The 23,085-nt window shown below is 34.0% G+C and overlaps 1 protein-coding gene across 3 annotated transcripts; it reads right to left on the reverse strand.

The window, feature by feature from the left end:
- Window positions 1–681: 681 nt before the first annotated feature.
- LOC149794122 (transmembrane protein 267-like) lies at window positions 682–23,076 on the reverse strand. Of its 3 annotated transcripts, XM_089968107.1 has the most exons (5): window positions 22,993–23,070; window positions 22,544–22,627; window positions 19,034–19,180; window positions 12,902–13,180; window positions 682–4,657 (listed from the first exon to the last, which is right to left on the reverse strand). In XM_089968107.1, the coding sequence occupies exons 3-5, from the start codon at window positions 19,037–19,039 to the stop codon at window positions 4,355–4,357; spliced, it is 588 nt and encodes a 195-aa protein (XP_089824233.1). In that variant the 5' UTR covers window positions 19,040–19,180; window positions 22,544–22,627; window positions 22,993–23,070; the 3' UTR covers window positions 682–4,354. The 3 variants fall into 3 exon arrangements, with proteins under 3 accessions (XP_089824233.1, XP_089824235.1, XP_089824234.1); XM_089968109.1 differs by lacking the exon at window positions 19,034–19,180; XM_089968108.1 differs by lacking the exons at window positions 19,034–19,180; window positions 22,544–22,627 and having other exon boundaries at window positions 22,993–23,076.
- Window positions 23,077–23,085: the final 9 nt, after the last annotated feature.

Below are 23,085 nucleotides of genomic sequence, written 5' to 3' on the forward strand. Positions count from 1 at the left end.
GGGCACACAGCCATATCATAAACAAATACCTAGATTTCTTGGCAAAGTGCTCTTGCATTTTGCTATCAGGCACCTATCACTTTCATGTGGCTATTAGGCAGATGTTGCACATCTTTGGCCTCTTGTTTACATTAGTTTGAACTGCACTCATTTACTCAAAAACATGCTCTCAGTCTGTAAATATGTTAACTACTCCAAATACATAACATGAAATTACTATTAGGGTTGCATCTGACATGGATTTTGTGTTCATTACGAGTGATAAATTTAAAGACTTGTGAATATTTTTTCTGTGAAATCAATATGATCCATTTCTTCAATCTACACACTTTAATACCTTTGAAAATATCATACTGTATATAAGTGTTACATCTAGGGTGGGGCCCTGAGTGGCCAAGTGGTCTAAAGTGCTCACCATTACAGATCACTGCCATCTCACCTCTATCTGCGTGGGTTTGAGTCTCAGGCTCGGCCAATGTGGGTACATGAGAAAGCTTGCCAGTAGCTTTTTGTGGGTTGGTGGTTTTTTCCTGGGTTTTCCCGGGTTCTTCCTCCACCATTTATACTGGCTGCCATGTATAGTCTATCGTGTGCTGAAAAATGGTATTAAACTCTATAACAAAAACAACATCGTGTACGGGCTTAAACTAAGTAACAAGACAGGGTACAACCCAACAAGTATTCAATTTTCCAAAACATAAATTTATTTCCCTGAAATATAAAATCAAACAAAGTGAAACAATGAAATATAACTTAAGAGTATTAATCCCTAGAACATTTCCTAAACTGTACTATCAATTTCACATCAATCCAGAAATTATCCACAGGTTTTAAGGTGCTTGTGCGATAATGTGCTAGCACTACTGAAGAATCAGTTCTAAATCCAAATGTTTTTACTTCAAGGTAATCCCGTGACTGTAGAATATCATTAATGTCCTTGAATGTAGAATATCATTAAAGTCCTTGAATGTAGAATATCATTAAAGTCCTCGAATGTAGAATATCATTAAAGTCCTTAAATGTAGCATATCACGAATGTCCTTGAATGCAGAATATCATTAAAGATTGAAGTCCTTAAATGTAGAATATCATTAAAGTCCTTAAATGTAGAATATCATGAATATCCTTGAATGTAGAATATCATTAAAGTTCATGAATGTAGAATATCATTAAAGTCCTTAAATGTAGAATATCATGAATGTCCTTGAATGCAGAATATCATTAATGTTTAACGTAATCCAACTGAATTATTTAAATGTTCAATAATTGGACATCATCCTGTAGGTATTGTTTGTTTTAGAATAAATATTTTCCACTCTGCAAGTCCAATGAGCGCATTATAAAAAAAAATAAACCATGATTTCCTCCCATGACTCTTACAATTCCCTTATATAGTCTCTATGTGCACACTAAGTCAACAAAATCTCAATCACCAAAAATGTTGTTGAGCATTTAAATCATTAAATTGTGAAATACTTAAGTCAAGTTCTGACCTTTCAAATTATAGAGCCAATTGACAGTTAGGGCATGCAAGATATCTCCACAGGACAAATGTAAAGCCAGTATCACATTCTGTTGACATGACCCACATTCAAATAATGCACAGCATACTTTGTCTGAAATAGTTGTTGACTTGACCCTGGCAATTGGCCTGCGTTTATGAATGAAATTCTACATGTAATGTACAAGTACTTTTACTATAACAAAAGCCAGCCAATGAATTTAAAGAATTAAAATATAAACATCATAAACCCAAATAACTTCAATAAAACTATTACAAATTAATATATAATACAGACAGCCATAACAATGAGTATGAATAGAATTCATGGCATATCAGCACAATCCTGTCTATATTGCATTGATTCAAAATTGTTATAAAAATAAACATGTAAAATTTAATTAAAATTTAACTAAAATTAAAGGTATAGTATAAGAGATCCTGTAAATATAAGGTCAATTGTTTTTCTAGAAACTTAATTTTGGTCATAGATCAAAAGAGCTTATGGAGTGGCATATTGTCTTTCCATTTGTTAGCACAAATTTCCTATCATTATTCCTCCTGAGCTACTTGGAGGATTGCCATGAAACTTGATATACACATTCATCTTCGAGGTCTGTTTGGTCCAAAATGCTCAGATGTTGTTGTTGTTGTGGGGTTTAATGCCACTTTTCAGCACACGATAGGCCATACATGGCAGCCAGTATTAATGGTGGAGGAAGAACCCGGGAAAACCCCGGAAAGAACCAACGACCTATGAGAAGCTACTGGCAAGCTTTCTCACATACCCACATTGGCCGAATCCGAGACTTGAACCTACGCAGACAGAGGTGAGATGGCAGTGATCCATAACGGAGAGCACTTTAGACCATTCGGCCACTCAAGGGCCCAAAATGCTCAGATGACCAATATGATTAACAAGGTAGTCATCTTTTAAACATTTACCAAAACTCCTTCTAAATGAGAAGTCACATCAAAACATGGGCAATTACAGAAAACTTGGTACTAGATAAAACATTTATGCTGACTTTATATCTAGTATGACCACTACAATGGCCATCTTGTAAATCTTGTTATTAGAACCCCTCCTTAATGGTTGGTCATCTCAATACGGGATTTTCACCAAAATATTTCTTATCATGTCCAGTTCAGGTTCTAAATGAAAATGGTACAAATTCACCAAAATATTTCTTATCATGTCCAGTTCAGGTTCTAGATGAAAATGAATATAATATCTAATTTGGCCACCTTTTAAAAATCTGTTTAGTGATCAAGAATATCAGAGATGGTTTCAAAACTCTGCAGTCAAAAGAAGAAATGATCTTAAGATGTGAACATTGTCAAATCACTAGTAAAGGTCAATACCTGAATATGTATATATTGTCAAATCATTGGTATGGTCAATACCTGAAGATGTGCATGTTCACACAACACAGTTTTTGCTCTCTCTCTGACTTGTAGCTGAATATAGTGTAATAAAGAATCTAATAAATGTAGCTAGTTTTACAGATTTCAGAGGATTTCCAAGAAAGCTGAATAATTTTATGATTATTATCTGAAGACGTTCATATCCACAAATCATTTTCTGTGATTTTGGCCTGATCAAAAAATCACTTCCTATGATTTTGACCTGATCGCAGACCAGAGGAGGTTATGTGATGTCTTGCTGTCTGATCACCAATTATCACAAGTTTATTATACCGTTTCTTCTAATCTACATGAAGGACTGCCATGAAATTTTACACACAGCTGGTGAAAATGAAAATGGTTCCAATAGACACTGAATGCAGACCCTATACAAATCATCTGTAAAAAAAGAAATTATTGCTATTACTCATGAATAGTTGGTTACATCAATATGGAGTTTACACCAACATTATTATGTCTAGTTAGTCCAAAATGGAAATGGTGTTGATCTTACCATCAGTATGGAGTTTACACCAAAATTATTATGTCTAGTTAGATCAAAATGGAAATGGTGCTGATCTTACCATCAATGTGGAGTTTATACCAAAATTATTATGTCTAGTTAGTTCAAAATGGAAACGGTGTTGATCTTACCATCAGTATAACTACCATGGCGGTCCTCTTTAAAATCTTGCTGTTGCTACTCTTCCTAATGCATGGTCCTATCAACAAAGAGTTTTCACTAAAAGGCTTCTTTCTATGTCAAGGTAATTTTAAATGAAAATGGAGCCTATCAAATGTCTAATATTCATCAATGTCTCCTTAAAATCAAAATCTACATCCGATAATTTAGATGTCAATTCAATTCTAATATGGAAGCTATGGGTAAATCACAGACTGTTTAAAAGTTTCACTAAACATTGATCATACTGAGCTTAGAACCAGTCTGTCCTGTGGGTTCCAACTGATGTATCTGAATGTTTTTTTTTAAAATTTTTATATTTGCATTATTATCAAATACCAGAACTTCACATAGCAATACACCAACGTAGTCAATTTCACAGCACAGTAATGTTGTCTTGTTAGCCAGCACAAACATTTCTGAACTTCATAAGGCATCTATTCTTGGTGTATTGATGAAAACTGTCAGCCAAAAAGCCCCTACTTTCTCCAATCACCTTTACAGCTGTTGGACTATTCTGCAGAAGTCAGCTATTTTGCTTCTGGAGTTGAATTTGTAGGTTTAATGATCATAATTGTCAAAACTGCAACATCAATATTCATTTTCACAGGAACAAGTTTATGAATTTTGACTAAACTTTAATTCCTGCAGAATTTCTTTATCTAACCCTTTATCTAACTTTACAATCCATATCACAGATGGCAGTTTACAAAATAAAACCAGTTCTTGAAATATTCATTTAAATAAATCATACATGGGATAAACTATACATGAAATATCACAAAGTTTTGATACATAATCTTTACAAGAAGTGGTATAATCAAGGTGGAAGTGATGTACAACCATACTGGAAGTGGTGTGGTTTCACCAAAGGGAGGCAACCAAAGTCCATGTCTTGAAGCATCTCGTATGTGGTGAGAGACCACAGCTGTAATAAGACATAAGCTCAATGTTTTCAGACAAAGGATCTTGTTCAGGAATAAGGACAAAATCCACAAGAGAATGACAACCAATAACAAGGGACTCGTGGCATGGAATGGCGGCCTCCTTTCGAGTGATAGTGCATCCTGAAATGAAAATGATGAATGCTGAAATATGTTTTCAACAAGGCAGTCTTCAAGACTTATATTTCATGTGGTCACATTCTCCAACCGTCTTCTGATGCAGCATAGCATTCTTTATAAAATAATTTGTATGCCCCTGCTGTAATAGCTGAAGTGCCATTTTGTTTAGACCCTGATCTGTCCATACTATATTGTATATAATTTGAGTACAACTGCAAACAACACAGACCTTGAACTACCATTGCATAATGCACTAACACATCAGGGTCACCATTGTCTGTTCTAGTGATTACTCCTAAAGTGCATGTCAATGTGGTTATGTAGATGCATTTACTCAATTTATATTAAATATTAATTGTTGTTCTAAAATTAAAAACTAAAATACTTCAACCAAAATCTATTTAGTTCTGATTGTTGAATGCACTGCATCTTAAATATAAAAACTTCCAGATGAAAAAAAATGAACACTGGAATTTTACAAAGGGAATGTTGGGTGCATCATAATAAATAACAGGCTGGTACCAATTTGTTTTCAACACGTGAGGTTTCATTGTGACATCACAGCATGTGACATTCAGTCTTTTTGTACCAAATCGTACCTTTAGGTTGACCTCGCCCAAAAATGTCAATGGACTTTAACACTGATTTTGTCATACACTATATATATTTCTCTGGGCATGTAAGTAATGTTCTTCCAAAGGATATGGATGAATGAGGATCCAGATAAACTGAATAATTGCCATCAATCAGATTTATGTAATCAAATTTTTTAAAATGACAGCCATTACTGAAATAGTTCTGAATGCCTATATGACCTGTATGACTTTTACTATAATAAACTGCACATGATGCAAAAGTAAATCTGGATCTGGGCAGTTTGCAGTTAGACTCAAATTATAGGGGAGTATTTATGGTAGATCTGTGCAGTTAGACTCAACTTATAGGTGAGTATTTATGGTAGATCTGTGCAGTTAGACTCAACTTATAGGTGAGTATATATGGTAGATCTGTGCAGTTAGACTCAAATTATAGGTGAGTATATATGGTAGATCTGTGCAGTTAGACTCAAATTATAGGTGAGTATTTATGGTAGATCTGTGCAGTTAGACTCAAATTATAGGTGAGTATATATGGTAGATCTGTGCAGTTAGACTCAACTTATAGGTGAGTATATATGGTAGATCTGTGCAGTTAGACTCAACTTATAGGTGAGTATTTATGGTAGATCTGTGCAGTTAGACTCAAATTATAGGTGAGTATATATGGTAGATCTGTGCAGTTAGACTCAAATTATAGGTGAGTATATATGGTAGATCTGTGCAGTTAGACTCAAATTATAGTTGAGTATATACATTAGATCTGTGCAGTTAGACTCAATTTTTTTGTACAAGGGAGGTTATAGACATAGCTTTGAAAGGTGTTTTACTTAGCCATGTAAGAACTCACAGTAGATTCCATTTCAGACACTGGGTTGAAGCCTATGGCTAAATCAACTCAAAGTTTGATAGAAAGTCAGAAATGTCTTTGTTTTGGCCTATATCCTTCTTTCCATGATGATAAAACATGTTTAAAATCATGGAATGCCAGAAAGTCATTGAGGTCTTTGTTTTTGGCCTTTATCCAGTTTAGACCAAAAGATGGGTGCCATGCATAGGTTCATCATTTCCCTCCTAAATGCAAAATTTCTCTCTAAATGGTACTGTACTGAGTACCAGTCTCTGCATCCATTCTGAAGCATGTGCCAGAGTGAAATTTTAGATCAATGACTAGCTGAAGTGTGCTGCCTTTGGCAACAAGAACAGTCTAATGTAAACTCCAGGTTAATTAGGTTTGAACAATCCCTCCTTACTGTATTCATGGGAGATCACTCTCATCTGACTTAGGTAGGCAGATGACTTTTAAAACTGTTGTTGCTAAAAGGAAGTTTGGGAAGGCAAGATTTGTTAGGTAGTTTATAAACTTTTAATGTATTATGTCTGGGTAATGTATCTGAAGAAGATATGAATTCATCACAAAAACTGCATGAACTGGATTAAGATTTGAATACCATCATAATATTAGACCTATTCAGTCCAAAGTTGGACAAACTTGGCATTCTGTGCGCAGTTACAAAATAATAAACTCATAGATTCAATTTAAATATTAAATGTAAAGACTGCCTGAAAGGTAGTGACAAATATGTGGAACTTGGAACTTTAATAAATACTGTAACATATGACATCTTTCCACAACTTTATGTTATCAGTTCTTCGTCTAATGTTGATGATTCAATCAAATGAAAAATAAGCAACATCAAACAGGCCTATATCAACAGAATTCTGAACAGCAATCTCCAATTATAATTTTTTTTCTGATTACACCTCTCCCTCTATAACTCACAAACATAGACACGCACTATAAGGGAGGTGCGAGTTATTGAGGGACCTCTAAAATTTGAAAAAATAGATTTAACAATGAGAAAACCGTTGGGGTGGGAGTGGTGTTAGGGATCTGGGCTGCTTAATGATTGAATCCTCATTTGACGATCATGTCAATAATAATTTGTAATAACACACTTTTTCTAATGAAGTTGTTCGTTATTCTGTTTAACCCGTTACCTCATAGAGCATACAGCATAGAGCATAGTTACAAAGTACAGCATGCTATAAATAGAACACCTGTTACCTATTTGACCCCATACACATAGGCCTTCCTGTGTACTGTTAAGCAATGTAGTGTATGTTACGTTTAACAGCAATTTTAACCATTTTACATTTTTGGTACACATCTATTATATGTGGAAAGATTTAAGAGTAAAGTCTGATTGTTATAGCTGTGTAATTATTTTTCATGGAAGAATTTTTTACGTGCTTTAAAATCTTGAGAGAACTTGTTCACCATCATGTCAGTGAAGCCATGTGACCAACCGTAGCTGCCATTTCTCATACTCAAAATTTACAAGTTTTTTGTCTGTGTCTACATCACTAAGTCATCTGAATTTGATAATTTATAAAAACTAATTGCTGCCTACATCAATATCAGAGCCTTTCCCTAAGTTACTGAATCTTTGTGATTCTAATCGTGAAAACTTCGTAAGTACTGAATGAAATCCACGACCCACATTTTGAAGAGTGGAGATTACGACCCAGTTACTTTAAGTAGCAGATATCTCCCAGTGCATAAAGTGACCACGTGATCTGACGTAATTGTCATTCGCAGAAATGAATGTAGTATTTTATAGGGCATTTTCCCCGAAGGTGGTGCTATGAAAACTGACTTAAAATGGCTGATGTTTACAGCCGATGTCAAAAGGTGCTTCCATGCAACTGGAGTAGAGGCGTCAAAAGGCGCTTCCTTGCAAATGGTGCAGAGGCGTCCAAAGACGCTTGCATGAGGTAAAGGGTTAGATAACATTTATTTTCAAAATGTCCAACATATGAAAGATTGTTGTAACTGGTTTCAGCAACCTATCACGTGCATGTGTAAAAATCTGTGTATTATGTCACTGCTTTTTGTTTTCTTGATGAGTCTGGTTCCCTTCCACAGAGCTGGGAACTAGACCAACTGTTGCTACACCACCAAATAAGATTCCTTTTTTCAAAAACACAAGATTTATTTTGTGATACAATCGTCTACGTGAAAACTCAATTATTGTATTGCTCAATTAGTACAATATTGATGTCATGAATTAATTAATTGGAATTAATAATGAAACTTCTTATCATCCTTGAGGATATCTCTAAGTGCTAGTTCAAGAATTCTCTGAAACTCGCTTGCCCACAAAGTCCGTATCTGTGAAGTCCAACTCTTTTATTTTACGAAGTATTCATTTCACTTGGCTGCCTTGTTATCTTTGGTCAGTTATGAAAGAGTCAGTTAATTTAAGTTAGTTTATGTCGGTTACATACACAATAACATTTATAAGTGTTTGATTGATCAAATGAAGTAAGTTCACCCGACATAGGTCTGGCGCCACTAGATTTTAAGTTTGCAGGATTTTTGTGCCTTTTAACTTTTCTTTTATTCCACATCCTTTCTTTGATTCAATAGACATAATTAACGTGATAATACAAAAGAGGCCAGCTTTTAATTCAGTACAACAATACAACAAATACTTCTGGAAATCAGTTATAAAAACATGGTTGGCACTTAATTAGGTTCTCAGAGAAACACTCAAAGACATAGCTGTTATGGTAGATTGATGCATTTTACGTTTAATTATAAGAAGACACATTGCATTTATAATGATTACACTTAAAAGGAACTAAAAGTTAGAACTAGAACACTAGTTTCAATTGATAAAAAAATTATTTAATTTGTATTTATTTATTAAAGAACTGCCTCCACTTGGCATGAGTGTCATTTTCATTGATCAAATTTCCTTACATATCGTTTAATTGTGGTGTGCTAGGAATGTCGTTTGGAAAGAAGATGTAAAAAAATTGTATGACCTATTTTTAAATTTGATATTTCAGTGTTGATTAAAATTTCCAGGTCCTATCTACCATTTTTGATGATAAAATGAGTGATACATCAAAGTTTCCATTACCAATTTTGATTACGATTTTCATTAAGTTCAACAAATAAATATCTATTTGTTGGAAAGGCTAATGAATTCCAATTCAAAGTAAAGTATGTCTCAAATGATCATGGAAAGGTTAATGAATTCCAATTCAAAGTACAGTATGTCTCAAATGATCATGGAAAGGTTAATGAATTCCAATTCAAAGTACAGTATGTCTCAAATAATCATGGAAAGGGTAATGAATTCCAATTCAAAGTACAATATGTCTCAAATAATCATGGAAAGGGTAATGAATTCCAATTCAAAGTACAGTATGTCTCAAATGATCATGGAAAGGTTAATGAATTACAATTCAAAGTACAGTATGTCTCAAATAATCATGGAAAGGGTAATGAATTCCAATTCAAAGTACAATATGTCTCAAATAATCATGGAAAGGGTAATGAATTCCAATTCAAAGTACAGTATGTCTCAAATGATCATGGAAAGGTTAATGAATTACAATTCAAAGTACAGTATGTCTCAAATGATCATGGAAAGGGTAATGAATTCCAATTCAAAGTACAATATGTCTCAAATAATCATGGAAAGGGTAATGAATTCCAATTCAAAGTACAGTTTGTCTCAATTGGTCACTAAATGCTAATACTGAAATCTATACATATTTAGTCCTACATGTAAGATCTTGATGCTGATATTTAAGTTCTGGGCATCAGAGTCTAACTGCCTAACTAACAGCACTGTGTAGTGTGTTTTGATGTCAACTAACATCGTAACAAAAGTAAAATTTTCAGGAATATCTCAAACAACTGGCAACTAACATAATGGCACATTTCTACAAAGTTAAGTCATAATGTTTTAGCCAGACATTACTTGCTCTGATGTCTTTTCTCTAATAAATTCAAATTATCACAAAAGAAATGGACCTGCTGTCAAGTTTCATTGGCCTACATTTCAGTTCACTGGAAAACGAAGAAAGCCGGGAATGCCGAAATTGGGTTAAGTTGAAATATTATTCTTTAACAAAATGAATAAAAAATATATTATGCCTATTGGTACTGTAAAGCAACATTTTGTTTAATTCAATAAACATATCAGCCACATGAACCTACTTAAGCATACTTTGGCATACCTCGACTACCGTCACATTGCAACAAATTCAAATGTATGTCAACGGAACATGAAAATGCATCCATTTGCTAGTGTCATATTTTGATTCTGCCAGGATAAAGACAGCACAGTAAGTATATTAATTACACATAAATTAGTGGAAGAGTGCCAATATATGCTGCCAAATGTGTGAGATATTTCTGAAACTTTGACTACACATGCTACACAAGGCCATTATTTGGATAGTATAGTATAGCACAAAAACAAAACCAACATGTGCTATGTCTTACATTGTAGGACTAATACATATCAAGACTGATTAAATTATAATAAAAGATTCATGATGGAAATTTATAAAAATCAGTTGATTTACCAATAATTTATAAATGTTGACATTCACTCATGTAAGTAAGAAACATGAAACTTAAACATGACGCTTTAAAGTTTCTGTGAAATCTTAATGGTAAACAAAATATAGTTTATGTCAAATTAAGTAGTATTTCTAGTCAACACAAAATTTGAATGAGAATTCTACAGCATATCAAAATATACATTGTAGAAACTCACTGCATTAAAATGATATTTTACAGCTATTTTCTTCAAAATCTGTATTAATAATATTTCATTCAGTCACATATATTAAAAGATGTAGATCAATTCCCTATTTCTAACAAGCAATTTTTAACTCCATTTTCAATTCAAACAAAATAAAAAATGTATCTTCAGTATGTGAAATACAGGCATCATTTTCTTTAAGGTATTGTAGAAATTAAAACCCAAAATGTTTGCCTACATGCTTTCCTGAGATTATCTCCCCTGTTTCTGCCATTCCAGCACCTCAAAGGGGCATATCAATCTCTCATACTTACTATGCATGTTTACAATCCACCCCATGATATCCAATTTCAATGCTTTAACAACCCCATGATATCACATTTAAGTGATTTACATGCTTTAACAACCCCATGATATTGCATTTCAGTGGTTTACATGCTTTAACAACCCATGATATCACATTTCAGTGGTTTACATGCTTTAACAACCCCATGATATCACATTTCAGTGGTTTACATGATTTAACACTCCACATTATCCCATTGCAATGCTGTAATGCATGTTTAGAATGCATGATTGCAAGCTTTCCATTAAAACATGGGGTTGTAAATGATTCCACAAATGTCAAATGATCAAAAATAGAACCAAATTAAAAAGATGCAAGTTGGTCCAAGATTGCTTACCTTGCATATAATAGCCAAAACTACTATCCAAAGATGTTTCCAGTCCAGTTCGGGCAAAAAGAAGGTCAAGTATTTTTCAAGAATGTTTCTTTAAATACAATGAATGTGGAATGGCATACAGTGGCCTCCCTCATGAATGACCCCCTTACCAGCAGCCACCCACTCTTTACAACCTAAATCCCTTGGCACCAATGAGTTTATGTTCAAAGTTCCCCTCAAGAAAGGCCACCCCACTAACATGACCAGTGGCAACCATATTAGTGCACAAATGTAGCGGCCACATTTTATTATTCATTTGTCCAGAACTAATATTTAATTACGGTGAGGTAAGTAATCTGGTTATCTCTTCCAATGTCAGGTTTTCGTTAATGAAAGAAGTGTTGGTTCAAGTATGTGAATGAAAAGTCATTCAACTTGACAACAATTGGGACAGTGTATGTACCAAGACTCAATGTTTTTGAATGGTTTTGTAATGCATATGCCAACAATACCACACTAACATTTCACGTCTAAGAATACAAAATATTAATTTATGTTATCATGAAATAAGATTCTGTTTTTAAGACAAGAACATCTTAATAATTAATGTTACTTTTAACTGAAGATATTTAATGCTTTAAGTTATATGTAGCTTTCCTACTATATACACTTGTACATAAACATCTCACAAATATAGTCCCCCTCTAGGTAACAGGTGTTCTATTTATAGCACGTTGCACTTTGTAACTCTGCTCTATGAGTTAAAGGGTTAAACAGAATAACGAACAACTTCATTAGAAAAAATGCGATATTACAAATTATTATTGACATGATTGTCAGATGAGGATTCAGTCATTAAGCAGCCCAGATCCCTAACATCGCTCCCACTGCCATGGTTTTCTCGATGTTAAATCAATTTTTTTTCAAATTTTAGAGGTCCCTCAGTAACTCGCGCCTCCCTTACAGTGCGGTCTATGTTTGTGAGTTATCGAGGGAGAGGTGTAATCAGAAAAAAAATTATAATTGGAGATTGCTGTTCAAAATTCTGTTGATATAGGCCTGTTTGATGTTGCTTATTTTTCATTTGATTGAATCATCAACATTAGACGAAGAACTGATAACATAAAGTTGTGGAAAGATGTCATATGTTACAGTATTTAATAGATAAAGGGTACATGCATACAGGACCAACCGACATTGATCTTCACCCCATGGGAACCTACATAATTATTTTCAGCGGAGGGTAAATTGTAGTGGTCAGCTGTTAATTTTAATGGATGTAAGCCACAACATGTTTAGAGCAGAAGTTGGTGGGGGGGGGCAGCTCCCATGATTCACACTGATAAACGAATCAACCTGCCCATAGTAATCAATGTTGCTTCTCCTTTATACTACAGTACCTTTATACTACAATACCTTCAGTTTTAATGATTTTGCTGCAATGAAGTGGTCAATATCTACTGCCATGGAAAACAGAAAGCAAATCAAGCATGCCACTATTTTTCTGGGATCTAGATCTAGGTCAATGACAATAGCCCAAGAAAGTGCTCCAACTGCTCCATGAGTTGTGTTGTCTACTAAAGCTGCTGCCCACATAGACTTCCTGACATTACTAAGAGTCATAATATGGTCACCTGACAGACATGTGATCAGCAGAAGAAGCTCAAGTGAAACTGTCCTAATCAAAGACTGGATCTGGAAATATAAAAAAATAGAACTGGTCATCCAGCTGCATGGTTTCAGTTAAATAACTGATAATTAATATCTGACTAATTCTGTGTATGTGTGTGCCTCTCTGATTTTTTTAAAACATAGCTTTAACAATTTTCCTGTCATATCGTTATGATGTCTGTAGTGTGGTAGTTTATAGTGATGTTTAGCACTGGGGCATCATGCCGCAAACATGTAGCATCATGTCCCACCCAGCCCCATTATCCTGACACAAGGCCAACCAGTCCCAACATTAACCTCTTAATGCTGAGCACCAAGCGAGGCAGCTGCTAGTACCATTTTTGTAAATCTTTGGTATGACTTGGCTGGGGTTCGAACCCACAGCCTTCCGCATTTGAGGAGGACACTCTAACTACTAAGCCACCGGAGCAATCTGTGTGTGTGTGTGTATATATATACTCTATGGTCTTAAAGTAATAGAAAAGAGTGAGAAGTAACAAACTCTGTAAAACACTGTACAAGCTTTGTTTATATTATCAATACATGTATAATGATTACTTTATTGTCCCTGCCATTCTATGAGCTGTATGACCTTTCATTTGAATAAGCAAGCATCCATTTATCTGTGTATAACATTATTATAAATTATATAGATAAAATTCAAATTTTCTTAGGTATAACTTCTTTTCATTTTTAACAAACAAACAACTGACACTTGAAGATTAGCATTTAAACACAAGAACAGAAAACATGTTTCCTTAAACAGTAATACTTCCTTACTATGCTTTTTAAATGTGAATTGTTAAGATTAACACATTAATCCCTGGAGCTTTATGTCATTTTTGCCTGAAAATCGAGTAAGAAACACATTTTGAAAGTTATTTTGAAATAGACTCGAAAACACCAAATCCCTGGCCATCTTTCACTAACATACTGCCTAGTTGTGTTAGAAACATAGCTTTTCATTGGCTATTTGACTCGCGCATGAGCAGAAGGGTAAAAGTTGGATTTTTTGTTGTTGCTAAACGAAGCCATTATTTTTGTAGGGAGACCACTCTTTATTCCAAATTCCCATCTTAACCTACTTTTTGCAAAGGCTCATCTGTCTGTTTGCAGTTCATACTGGTTTGCCTTAGATCTGAGACCAAAAAGTTTAAAATCAGGATACAAAATCGGATTCCGACCACAGGCGAATTTTGGGTAAAAAAAACTCGGGTCCAAAATATGAGGTTTTTCTATCTGTATTTTGTAGTGCAACTAGATATTTCAGATTATTTGGTATCATTGTAGAGCTACATGTCAACCTTTCTATAATACAACCCACTTTAATGTATCATGCATGATCATGACGCTACAGAGCTCGGTAGTAGGCTACTACCTCCTGCCCTGTAAAGTCGCTAGGGGTTAATGTGTTAAAGAAATTGGAAAGTGTTTAAACGTATATGAAATATATAAATCTGTTCATAGTTTTTTCCATTTTCCTAGATCCATCAATGTAGACTGTTTATACAATATTGCTTTAGGTATGAGAATTTTGGTTACATTCTACATTTGAAGATGCAAAGACTTTAAGATTTGGTCTTACATTGATGAAGGATACTTACTTCTGTCGTCAGTGTTGTTTATTAGGAGACAAATATGATTACTTGCTGTATATCACACAACTTCAGAAAGTAATATATTATTTTATATGCAATCAATTTGTTCCTTTAAAAGTTGGTCAATGATTAAAAATTATTTTATCAGCACATTCATCACTGTAATTTTAAAGCATTGAAGTTAATTTGCTGCAACTTTTCAGGGGGAAACAAAAATCTATTTTTACTGAATGAATTTTTTTAGAAATGTTTCACATGTACCGTGGTTTTTATTAGTGTATGATCTCTGCTTGAATGAGATCCAATAACAGTTCATTATATTTATATCATAATGTATTGAGTAGGAGAGTTACCATACAAATTCATTTAAAATTCTAATATTTACCAAGACTTATTGTAATTGTCTTGAAATTTGTTCAAAACTGTAAGTTACAAGATTTTACAAATCTCCTGTAATCATGCTTTGTTAAATCGATGTCTACTGCTAAAAAAAAATTGTCAAGTGTATTGTATATAAAGTTCATGTTAAATATTTAATTTTTAAAGGCACATTTGCTTAGTTTCAATTTCATTTGATAATGGAAAACAAGATATCTTCTCTAAACAAATCTGTGATAGAAAACTTATCTTTGATGTTTATATTCTATGAAAGTATATTTTTTAAATCTTAATAATGAAGAACATGGCACTCTTTTCCTAATATAAAGAAGAGTTTTCAACACACAAAAAACCTGCATAAATTCCCATTTTAAATTAAATAAAGACGTGCACTTAGTGTAGCTGACGCTTTAACCATTTATTCTCACCAATCATCATTAATTATCAACATCATCATAATTCGTTTTAAAGCTGGTCCTCTGAAGGACAAGTTATAAATTATACTCTGTTCCACAGTATGTGTATCATGTATTTTCTATTACTGAGAAAATCAGCACACAGCCTAATTGTTGTTGTTGTTCTAGGGTTTAACGCCATTTTTCAGCACAAGATAGGCTATACATGGCGGCCAGTATAACCGGTGGAGGAAGAACCCTGGAAAACCCAGGGAAGAACCACTGACCCATGAGAAGCTACTGGCAGGCGTCCCATGTACCCACACTAGCCGAGCCTGAGACTCGAACTCACGTAGACAGAGGTGAGATGGCAGTGATCCAGAATGGTGAGCGCTTTAGACCACTCGGCCACTCGGGACCCCGCACACAGCCTAATAAAATAATATATCAGCCCAATTCCTCATTTTTGATTCTGATATTTAAGTCCATACAATGAAATTCTAATATTCAGTGGTCTAATACTATAATTTCCTCACATTACTGAAAATGACTCTTATAAATCATACTTAGAAAAATCAAAACAATGACACCTAACTGGAGACATACATACATTGGTATTAGCTACATTATTGTATATTCAAGTTGTATTCCATTACTTGTCTGTGAGAAAGCTTGCCAGTAGCTTCTCGTGGGTCGGTGGTTCTTTCCGGGGTTTTCCGGGTTCTTCTTCCACCATTAATACTGGAAGCCATGTATATCCTATTGTGCTGAAAAATGGCGTTAAACCCCACAACAACAACAACAACAACAACAATTACTTGACTGCAACAGCACTATAATAGATCATATTAATGACTATGGATGAACAACAACAAATTGTACAATTTTTAAAATTTATTATTCTGCAAAAGCCATCACCAATACTATATGTACAAAATGATTAATTTCTTGCTCATTAGTAAAATTTCAGGGGCCCCGAGTGGCCAAGTGGTCTAAAGCGCTCTCCATTATGGATCACTGCCATCTCACCTGTCTGTGTGGGTTCGAGTCTTGGATTCAGCTAATGTGGGTATGTGGGAAAGCTTGCCAGTAGCTTCTCGTGAGTCTGTGGTTCTTTACAGGGTTCTTCCTCCACCATTAATACTGGCCGCCATGTATAGCCTATTGTGTGCTAAAAATGGCGCTAAGCCCTACAACAACTACAACTACAATTTCTTTTTACTGTAGTTTCATCTCCATTAATATACAGTATTACTATGTATAGGCAGACCCTCAAAATGAGTTTTTTTCTTCAGTTCTGTATAGTCAAATTGTGCCAAATACATTCCATATGGATCTGGAATATTCATATCCTGTTGACAAAGAAAATACTAAACCTGTGATAGGAACCACAGGGTCTTGAGGAATAGAGATTTAGTTCATCTTAAGTATTTAGTATAATGTACTGTGTGTACACACAGCTATAGTTTATTCCACACAGCATCTGTTTCTCATGTAATTTTCATGCCAGCTTCTCGAAATGTAGCTAACATTAATGAATTCATTTCAAGAACAAATTTTTTTAAAGCATAATTCATACTGACACACAGTGCAATACCATTCATTCAATACATTCGGAAAAAGACTGGTCTGTGTACAATGTAATCTGCCATGTTCATCCAGAATTCTGGAAGAATCCATTTTTTATAATGCAAAGAAATCAAAGAAAGGCTACTACATTATGGCCAAGTAGTAAAACTAGTCACTCCTTAAAAACCAATTAACTCTGTCCACAGGTCATGGCAGCATCACATTTTTTTATGTAAACAGACCACCCAGTTTTAGCGTGTATTTAATGAGACGTGTAACACTCTATGTCAGTTTGAACGGTGTTGAAATATTCTGTGTATGAAATAAATTTTAGCTACATTTTAATGATGTTAAACTGAAAATTCACTGAGGTACAGATACAGATATCAATCGCAACACTGTGTCTAACAAACCATAATTGCAATGGCAGTAGCTGGTAAAGGAAAGTAACATTTCCATTGGTCAGAATGTTACCATGTGATCAAAATGAATTGCATTTATTACTGTATGAACTGTAAGCAGAACTACTTTCCCACTTCTATAAATAGAGTCATGTGTACAGCATAAGAAAAACACTGCCAGTGATGGAGAATCCCAAGTGCTATAAATAGCTATGTAACAGAATACCCCAAACATGTATTACTAAGCTCAACTAAGATTTCTGTTTTTTAATAATGCAAACAAAATAACATAACGAATAATTGAACTTTTAATTATAAGAGTTTGACGTTTTTTCTTAATTTATCGTGGTATAAACTGTCAGTTGCCAACTCACACAGCTTGCATAATGCTCTGTAGCTGATGGCTAACCAAGTATCTAGGGTGGGTATACAGTGCAAAAAAGACTCCTTTTCGTGAAAAGGACTTGCCATCTGCAAAAAGGACTGAGAATGTTTTTACTAGCAGTATCAATCCATACATGTATTTCTATTTCACAAATTAAATTATTTTATGTAGTAACTCATTTTACATAGCATTTAATCTATCTTTTTCAATATAAAGTGTTAAAAACAGGCCATTTTCATGAAACAGGTTCTTTTTGCAATAAAACTTATTGTCTGTGAAAGGACACAGTGCATTTTACAAACAGTATCACTCAACAGTTTAATTTCATGAGTGAATACAGTTTAGGTATTAACTCATTATACATAGAATTTAATATTTCATTTTAGTATAAAGTGCTAAAAATGGTGCTTTTTGCAAAAGGGGTACTTTTCATGAAAAGAACTCAATGTCTGCAAAAAGACTATATTTCTGCAAACAGCTTTGATCAATATTTCTATTTGTATAAATGGCAGCATACACGCTAAATGCTGAATACTTTCATAATGCCCTTTACAGATCCAGAAATAACTTTAATATGGACAAATACACTAGGGTCTGACATAAACTTATTTTCTGGTAACCATAGCAGCGGACACAAATGGATTCTAAACTATTTTGTACAATTGGTATATGAAAAGCAACAGCTACACCCTAATACATACCATAAACAAGTAATACAGCAAAGAAAATCAGTTATTTCTGAAGAACACTATATATTTGTCACCAAAGAGATCTGAATGTCTGAATATAGATGGTCTAGACCATACACTGAATGTTTACAAAATGGTGGCATTCTCTGGATTAACTCAAGACTGCAATCTTCAGTCCCTGTGCATGCTGCAGATATTGATGGCCATATTTAGTTTGGGAACAACTTATCTATAATTATGGAGGAGAAATTTATTTCTGGGCAGCCATCTTGCCAGTATGAAACTGATAATATGCAAATAATGAAAGTTCTAGAAATGAATGTTCTACAAATTAAGGTGACAATTATAACTGACGTACTGCAAAAGAATGTGACAGCCATGATATAAATTTTACCATAGGACTACTGGGTAACAAATTCATGTACATAATGCAACACCAAATAATTTCGTAGGGTCACATACCATCATGGAGAAAATTCCGACAAGGAGAAAAGATGATATGTACTTTGTGACTAACAATTCAAGAAGGTTGAAGTCGTTGAAATAGAAAGAGGTCTGAAATATGGGATGACTGTGGTGCTTGAAAAATGTGGCAGCCCCAACATCCAACTGAAATGAATTGAAAGTTAATAACTGGTTAAATGGCAAAGACAATATTGTTTAGCAAAACAGGTGGACAAAAAATATAAATTCATTGCAATAGAACCTCAACCAAGCAAAACTGATACTCTTACAATCCACCATCTCTACCAAATGCTCTAGACTTCAAATACAGATAAAGACCAGTTTAAGAGGAAAGTATCTTGGTCAGAAAGTTGTATGACCTTTATGATGTACCTCTTGACAAATGTGCCTTGTTGAGAGCAGTATTTATACAAAATAGCTTCAATTCTATGCCACTGGCAGTTCTAAATATAGCACACAAGGGGGTTTCTGACAAACAGGCTGAAAATAATATCTGCTATCTAAGGATTTCATTTCGTAGCTCTTGACAAAAATGATGTTCCCGGGGCCGAATTTATTTATCTAAGTGTAGATCAGAACTCAACTGTTTGACTTCAAAGGTGACTAGAGAGTACAGAGCCAAAATACCCCACTGGAAATTGATGTGATTTGACTAGAACATAACAGAATAGAGATTTTATTGAATACTTTAGGTCTCTGAACCATAACATATAACATAATAAAACCCAAGTTTAATACAGAGTGCATTATTAACAGTATAGAAAAATACATTTCTTCCGGTGTTATTATTGATATTTTTAAAAGCTCATCTTTTACTTTAAAACCAAATACAAATTTAAAAAACAAACATTTCTAATAAGAATTATTTTGTGAGCGGACGTTAAATATATAAATTTAGCAACTGAAGGGTTGATATAATGCATCTTGTTGAGGTATTTCTGTCTGAAATTAGCATAAGAAGTTCACACACAAAGAAAATTATACTACAAACTTCATATTTTCTTTAAGATATAATTTGCAAACTCCAATCTCTTTCAGTTTTAGTGTGTCTTCCTTGTTCAATCATTAAATCTTCTTAAGAACTCTGAAAAGTTGTTAATGCTTTTTCTGAAAATGAAAGGAAGATTTATTATTAAATATTTGTCAATATCCAATAAATCTTGTATCGACTAAACAATCATATTTTGTAGAATCACCTATTTTACTTGACCTCTGTAATGAGGAATCAAATTACACATTGCTTGAACATACTTACTATACTGGTCCTGTGACCAAATTTTTTGTGCTTGCCATGCATAACCAAAACCATGAGAGAATAAAACAGGATTTTCTGGTGTTGGTCCATTCCCTCCAATGAAAAGTACATTTCATACATAGGTGTCTTTATCTTTCTGAAGGTGAAATCTCATTGACCACAACTGTGTACCCATCTTAAACATTTTTCTCTTTTTTTTATTTAGTTTGGGAAATCCATTGCCAAAATCAATAAAGTACACACCTTATATCTTGTATCTGGAATCACTGGTTCGTAAACCATAGCAGCAATATTTTGTCATCACCATTTTCACTGTCAGATGCAGTTTTTAAAATGTAAACTGTCTTTATAACCTAACTCTTCACAGTGAAAACTTGCACCCAACATGTATTGGATAAGCTAGTGCGTCCAAAGTCAATATTGCTGAATGTGCATACACAATGGAGAATCAATAAATACAGCATTGGCTAATTTTGTCCAAATACCAAATTGGGACATTTCCTCTGAAAGAGTACCATGGTTATGTCATCAATACAGACAGAAACATAAAATGCCTAAGAACAAAGCAATCAGTGAGGAATAATCAGAAAGAAGAACTGAAGCATGATTCAGTGAAAACACTATAAACGAGGATGAATAGGCAGAGAAATGATGACTATAAAAAACAATGAAATGTCTGACAGCTTAAGAATATCAAATCCTCCATAAAACAGAGCATCTCACTCTCCATTAGAAACAAAGTAGCTGATCGCATTGTATGCATCAAAAGAAATAACAAAAAGCACAAAGAGTGTCAAATATATTAGTGGTATTCTGCATCTTGTAATAGCACACTACACAAACAAACAAATCAATGACATAAAATGCTTTACTACAAAGATGGTGAATGTGTTTTAAGTAATGACAAGACATTTAACCATAGAAATTTTAAAATAACATCTGTTTACAAAGTTGTATCAGTCATACAAAGGTGAATATTAGACCATCCCATGTTTTGGACTGACAATTTAACTGACAAAGAACTCTCTATTCTTACCATAGGAAGTGACTAGGTTTATCATTCAAAAGGGCAATAAAGTGGATCTTTCTTGGATGTACACATGTTCGTCATTTGAAACAATATGCAAATAATGCATGAATGATCAGGTTGGATATCCAATGAAGGATTGACAAGAAACTTTATCTGCACTGTTTGGTGATAAAGGAATTGTAGGAAGCCGCAACTGTGACACATTTAATACTTGTGTCAACAGGTTGTGACATTTGATGAACAAAACAGATACCAATGTGGGTGGTAAACAATTTATGCCTTACATGAACAAATTGTTGCCCTTATTAGCTGAACATGAATGAAACCAGCTAAAAAAAAGTAAAATCTCTACAACAAAGAAAAAAAATAATTCAGAAAGTGTGAACCATATTTTGAAATCACCAACAAACTGTAAATTATTTGACTTGCCTAAAATCAACAAAACACACTGTCGTGCTCTTCAAGATATGGGGAATTTTAAGTTGAGCACAACATTTCAATATCAATGGCCAGATACAGATTAATAGACAAACATTTCACAGGAACAGAAAGACGTGAGAGTAACAGAATTTACAGTGGTGAAACCAATACAAACATTGTACTTTTTACAGACAGAAAGTGATAGGTACACATATCTTCTTCAGCTGGAAAAATGCCAAACCAAAAGAAGCATAAACATGCAGAGCAGTCATATACACATAAAAGATGGTTTGCCTCCATGAAACTGGCCCCAGCCATATGCAATAGAAGTGAACTCAATGCATAAACCAATCCACAGCTTTGCACTTATTTTCAATTAATAAACTTTATTAGTGGATATTCAGACCATAGCCATAATTTAAGAAATTTGATAAGGCCATTTTACAAACATATGTCTGTCACCTATGACTATAATATAAATATTCACTGAAACTATCAGCAAATTTATACATACTGGGTCCTTTTCATGAAAAGAACCCATTTTGAAAAGTTAAATGCTATGTAAAATCAGTTAATACACAAACTATTTCATTTGTGAAATAGAAATATTGACTAAAACTGTTAGTAATAACATTTTGGTCTTTTTGACACTTTATATGAAAAAAAAAGAATTATTAAATGCTATGTAATTTACTACACAAAACATTTTCATTTGTGAAACTGAAATATTGATTGAAAATGTTAGTTAAAACAAACTCAGTATTTTTCGCAAAATGGAGTCTGTTTTGTACTTGATACCTACCGAAGCATCTTCAATTGTGTTGGTGATGAAGCTTTAGACCAACAAGTGTTTCAAGGCCTTTTTTTCTGACATGACTGTGGAACACTGAAAGTAAGAAAAGCGAATAACAACTTCTTGGTCTACTGAAGCTACAGTCCTCCAATGTAAGACATCTACCCTGATATTTATGCTATTTGTATTGACCCAATATAAACATCACTTATCAGGATAGTCCTACAACGTAAGACAGACACATCATCCGATACTTTTGTTCTGGGGGGTGATGGCACTAAAAGAAAAACGTGTTATGTCTTACATTGTAGGACTATTATCAGGATAGACGTCTCATAGCATACTACGTGGAATTGCAAACCAACAATACTTAGATCAGATATATGAGGCATGACTATTTTAGCCTCTGATAGGACTGGAACTTTTGTTGTGATAAAATTAACTTTAGTAGCTTTTACCATTTGTGAGAATGGACGAACATGGTAAGGAACATTAGGTCAGACGAGTGTCTTTCAAACAAAGGGAGGTAAGTGGACGGTTACTACTGTCAA

Source organism: Sinohyriopsis cumingii, chromosome 8 (genome assembly GCF_028554795.1).
Source record: "Sinohyriopsis cumingii isolate HCF-2022 chromosome 8, ASM2855479v2, whole genome shotgun sequence".
Lineage (NCBI taxonomy): Eukaryota > Metazoa > Mollusca > Bivalvia > Unionida > Unionidae > Sinohyriopsis > Sinohyriopsis cumingii.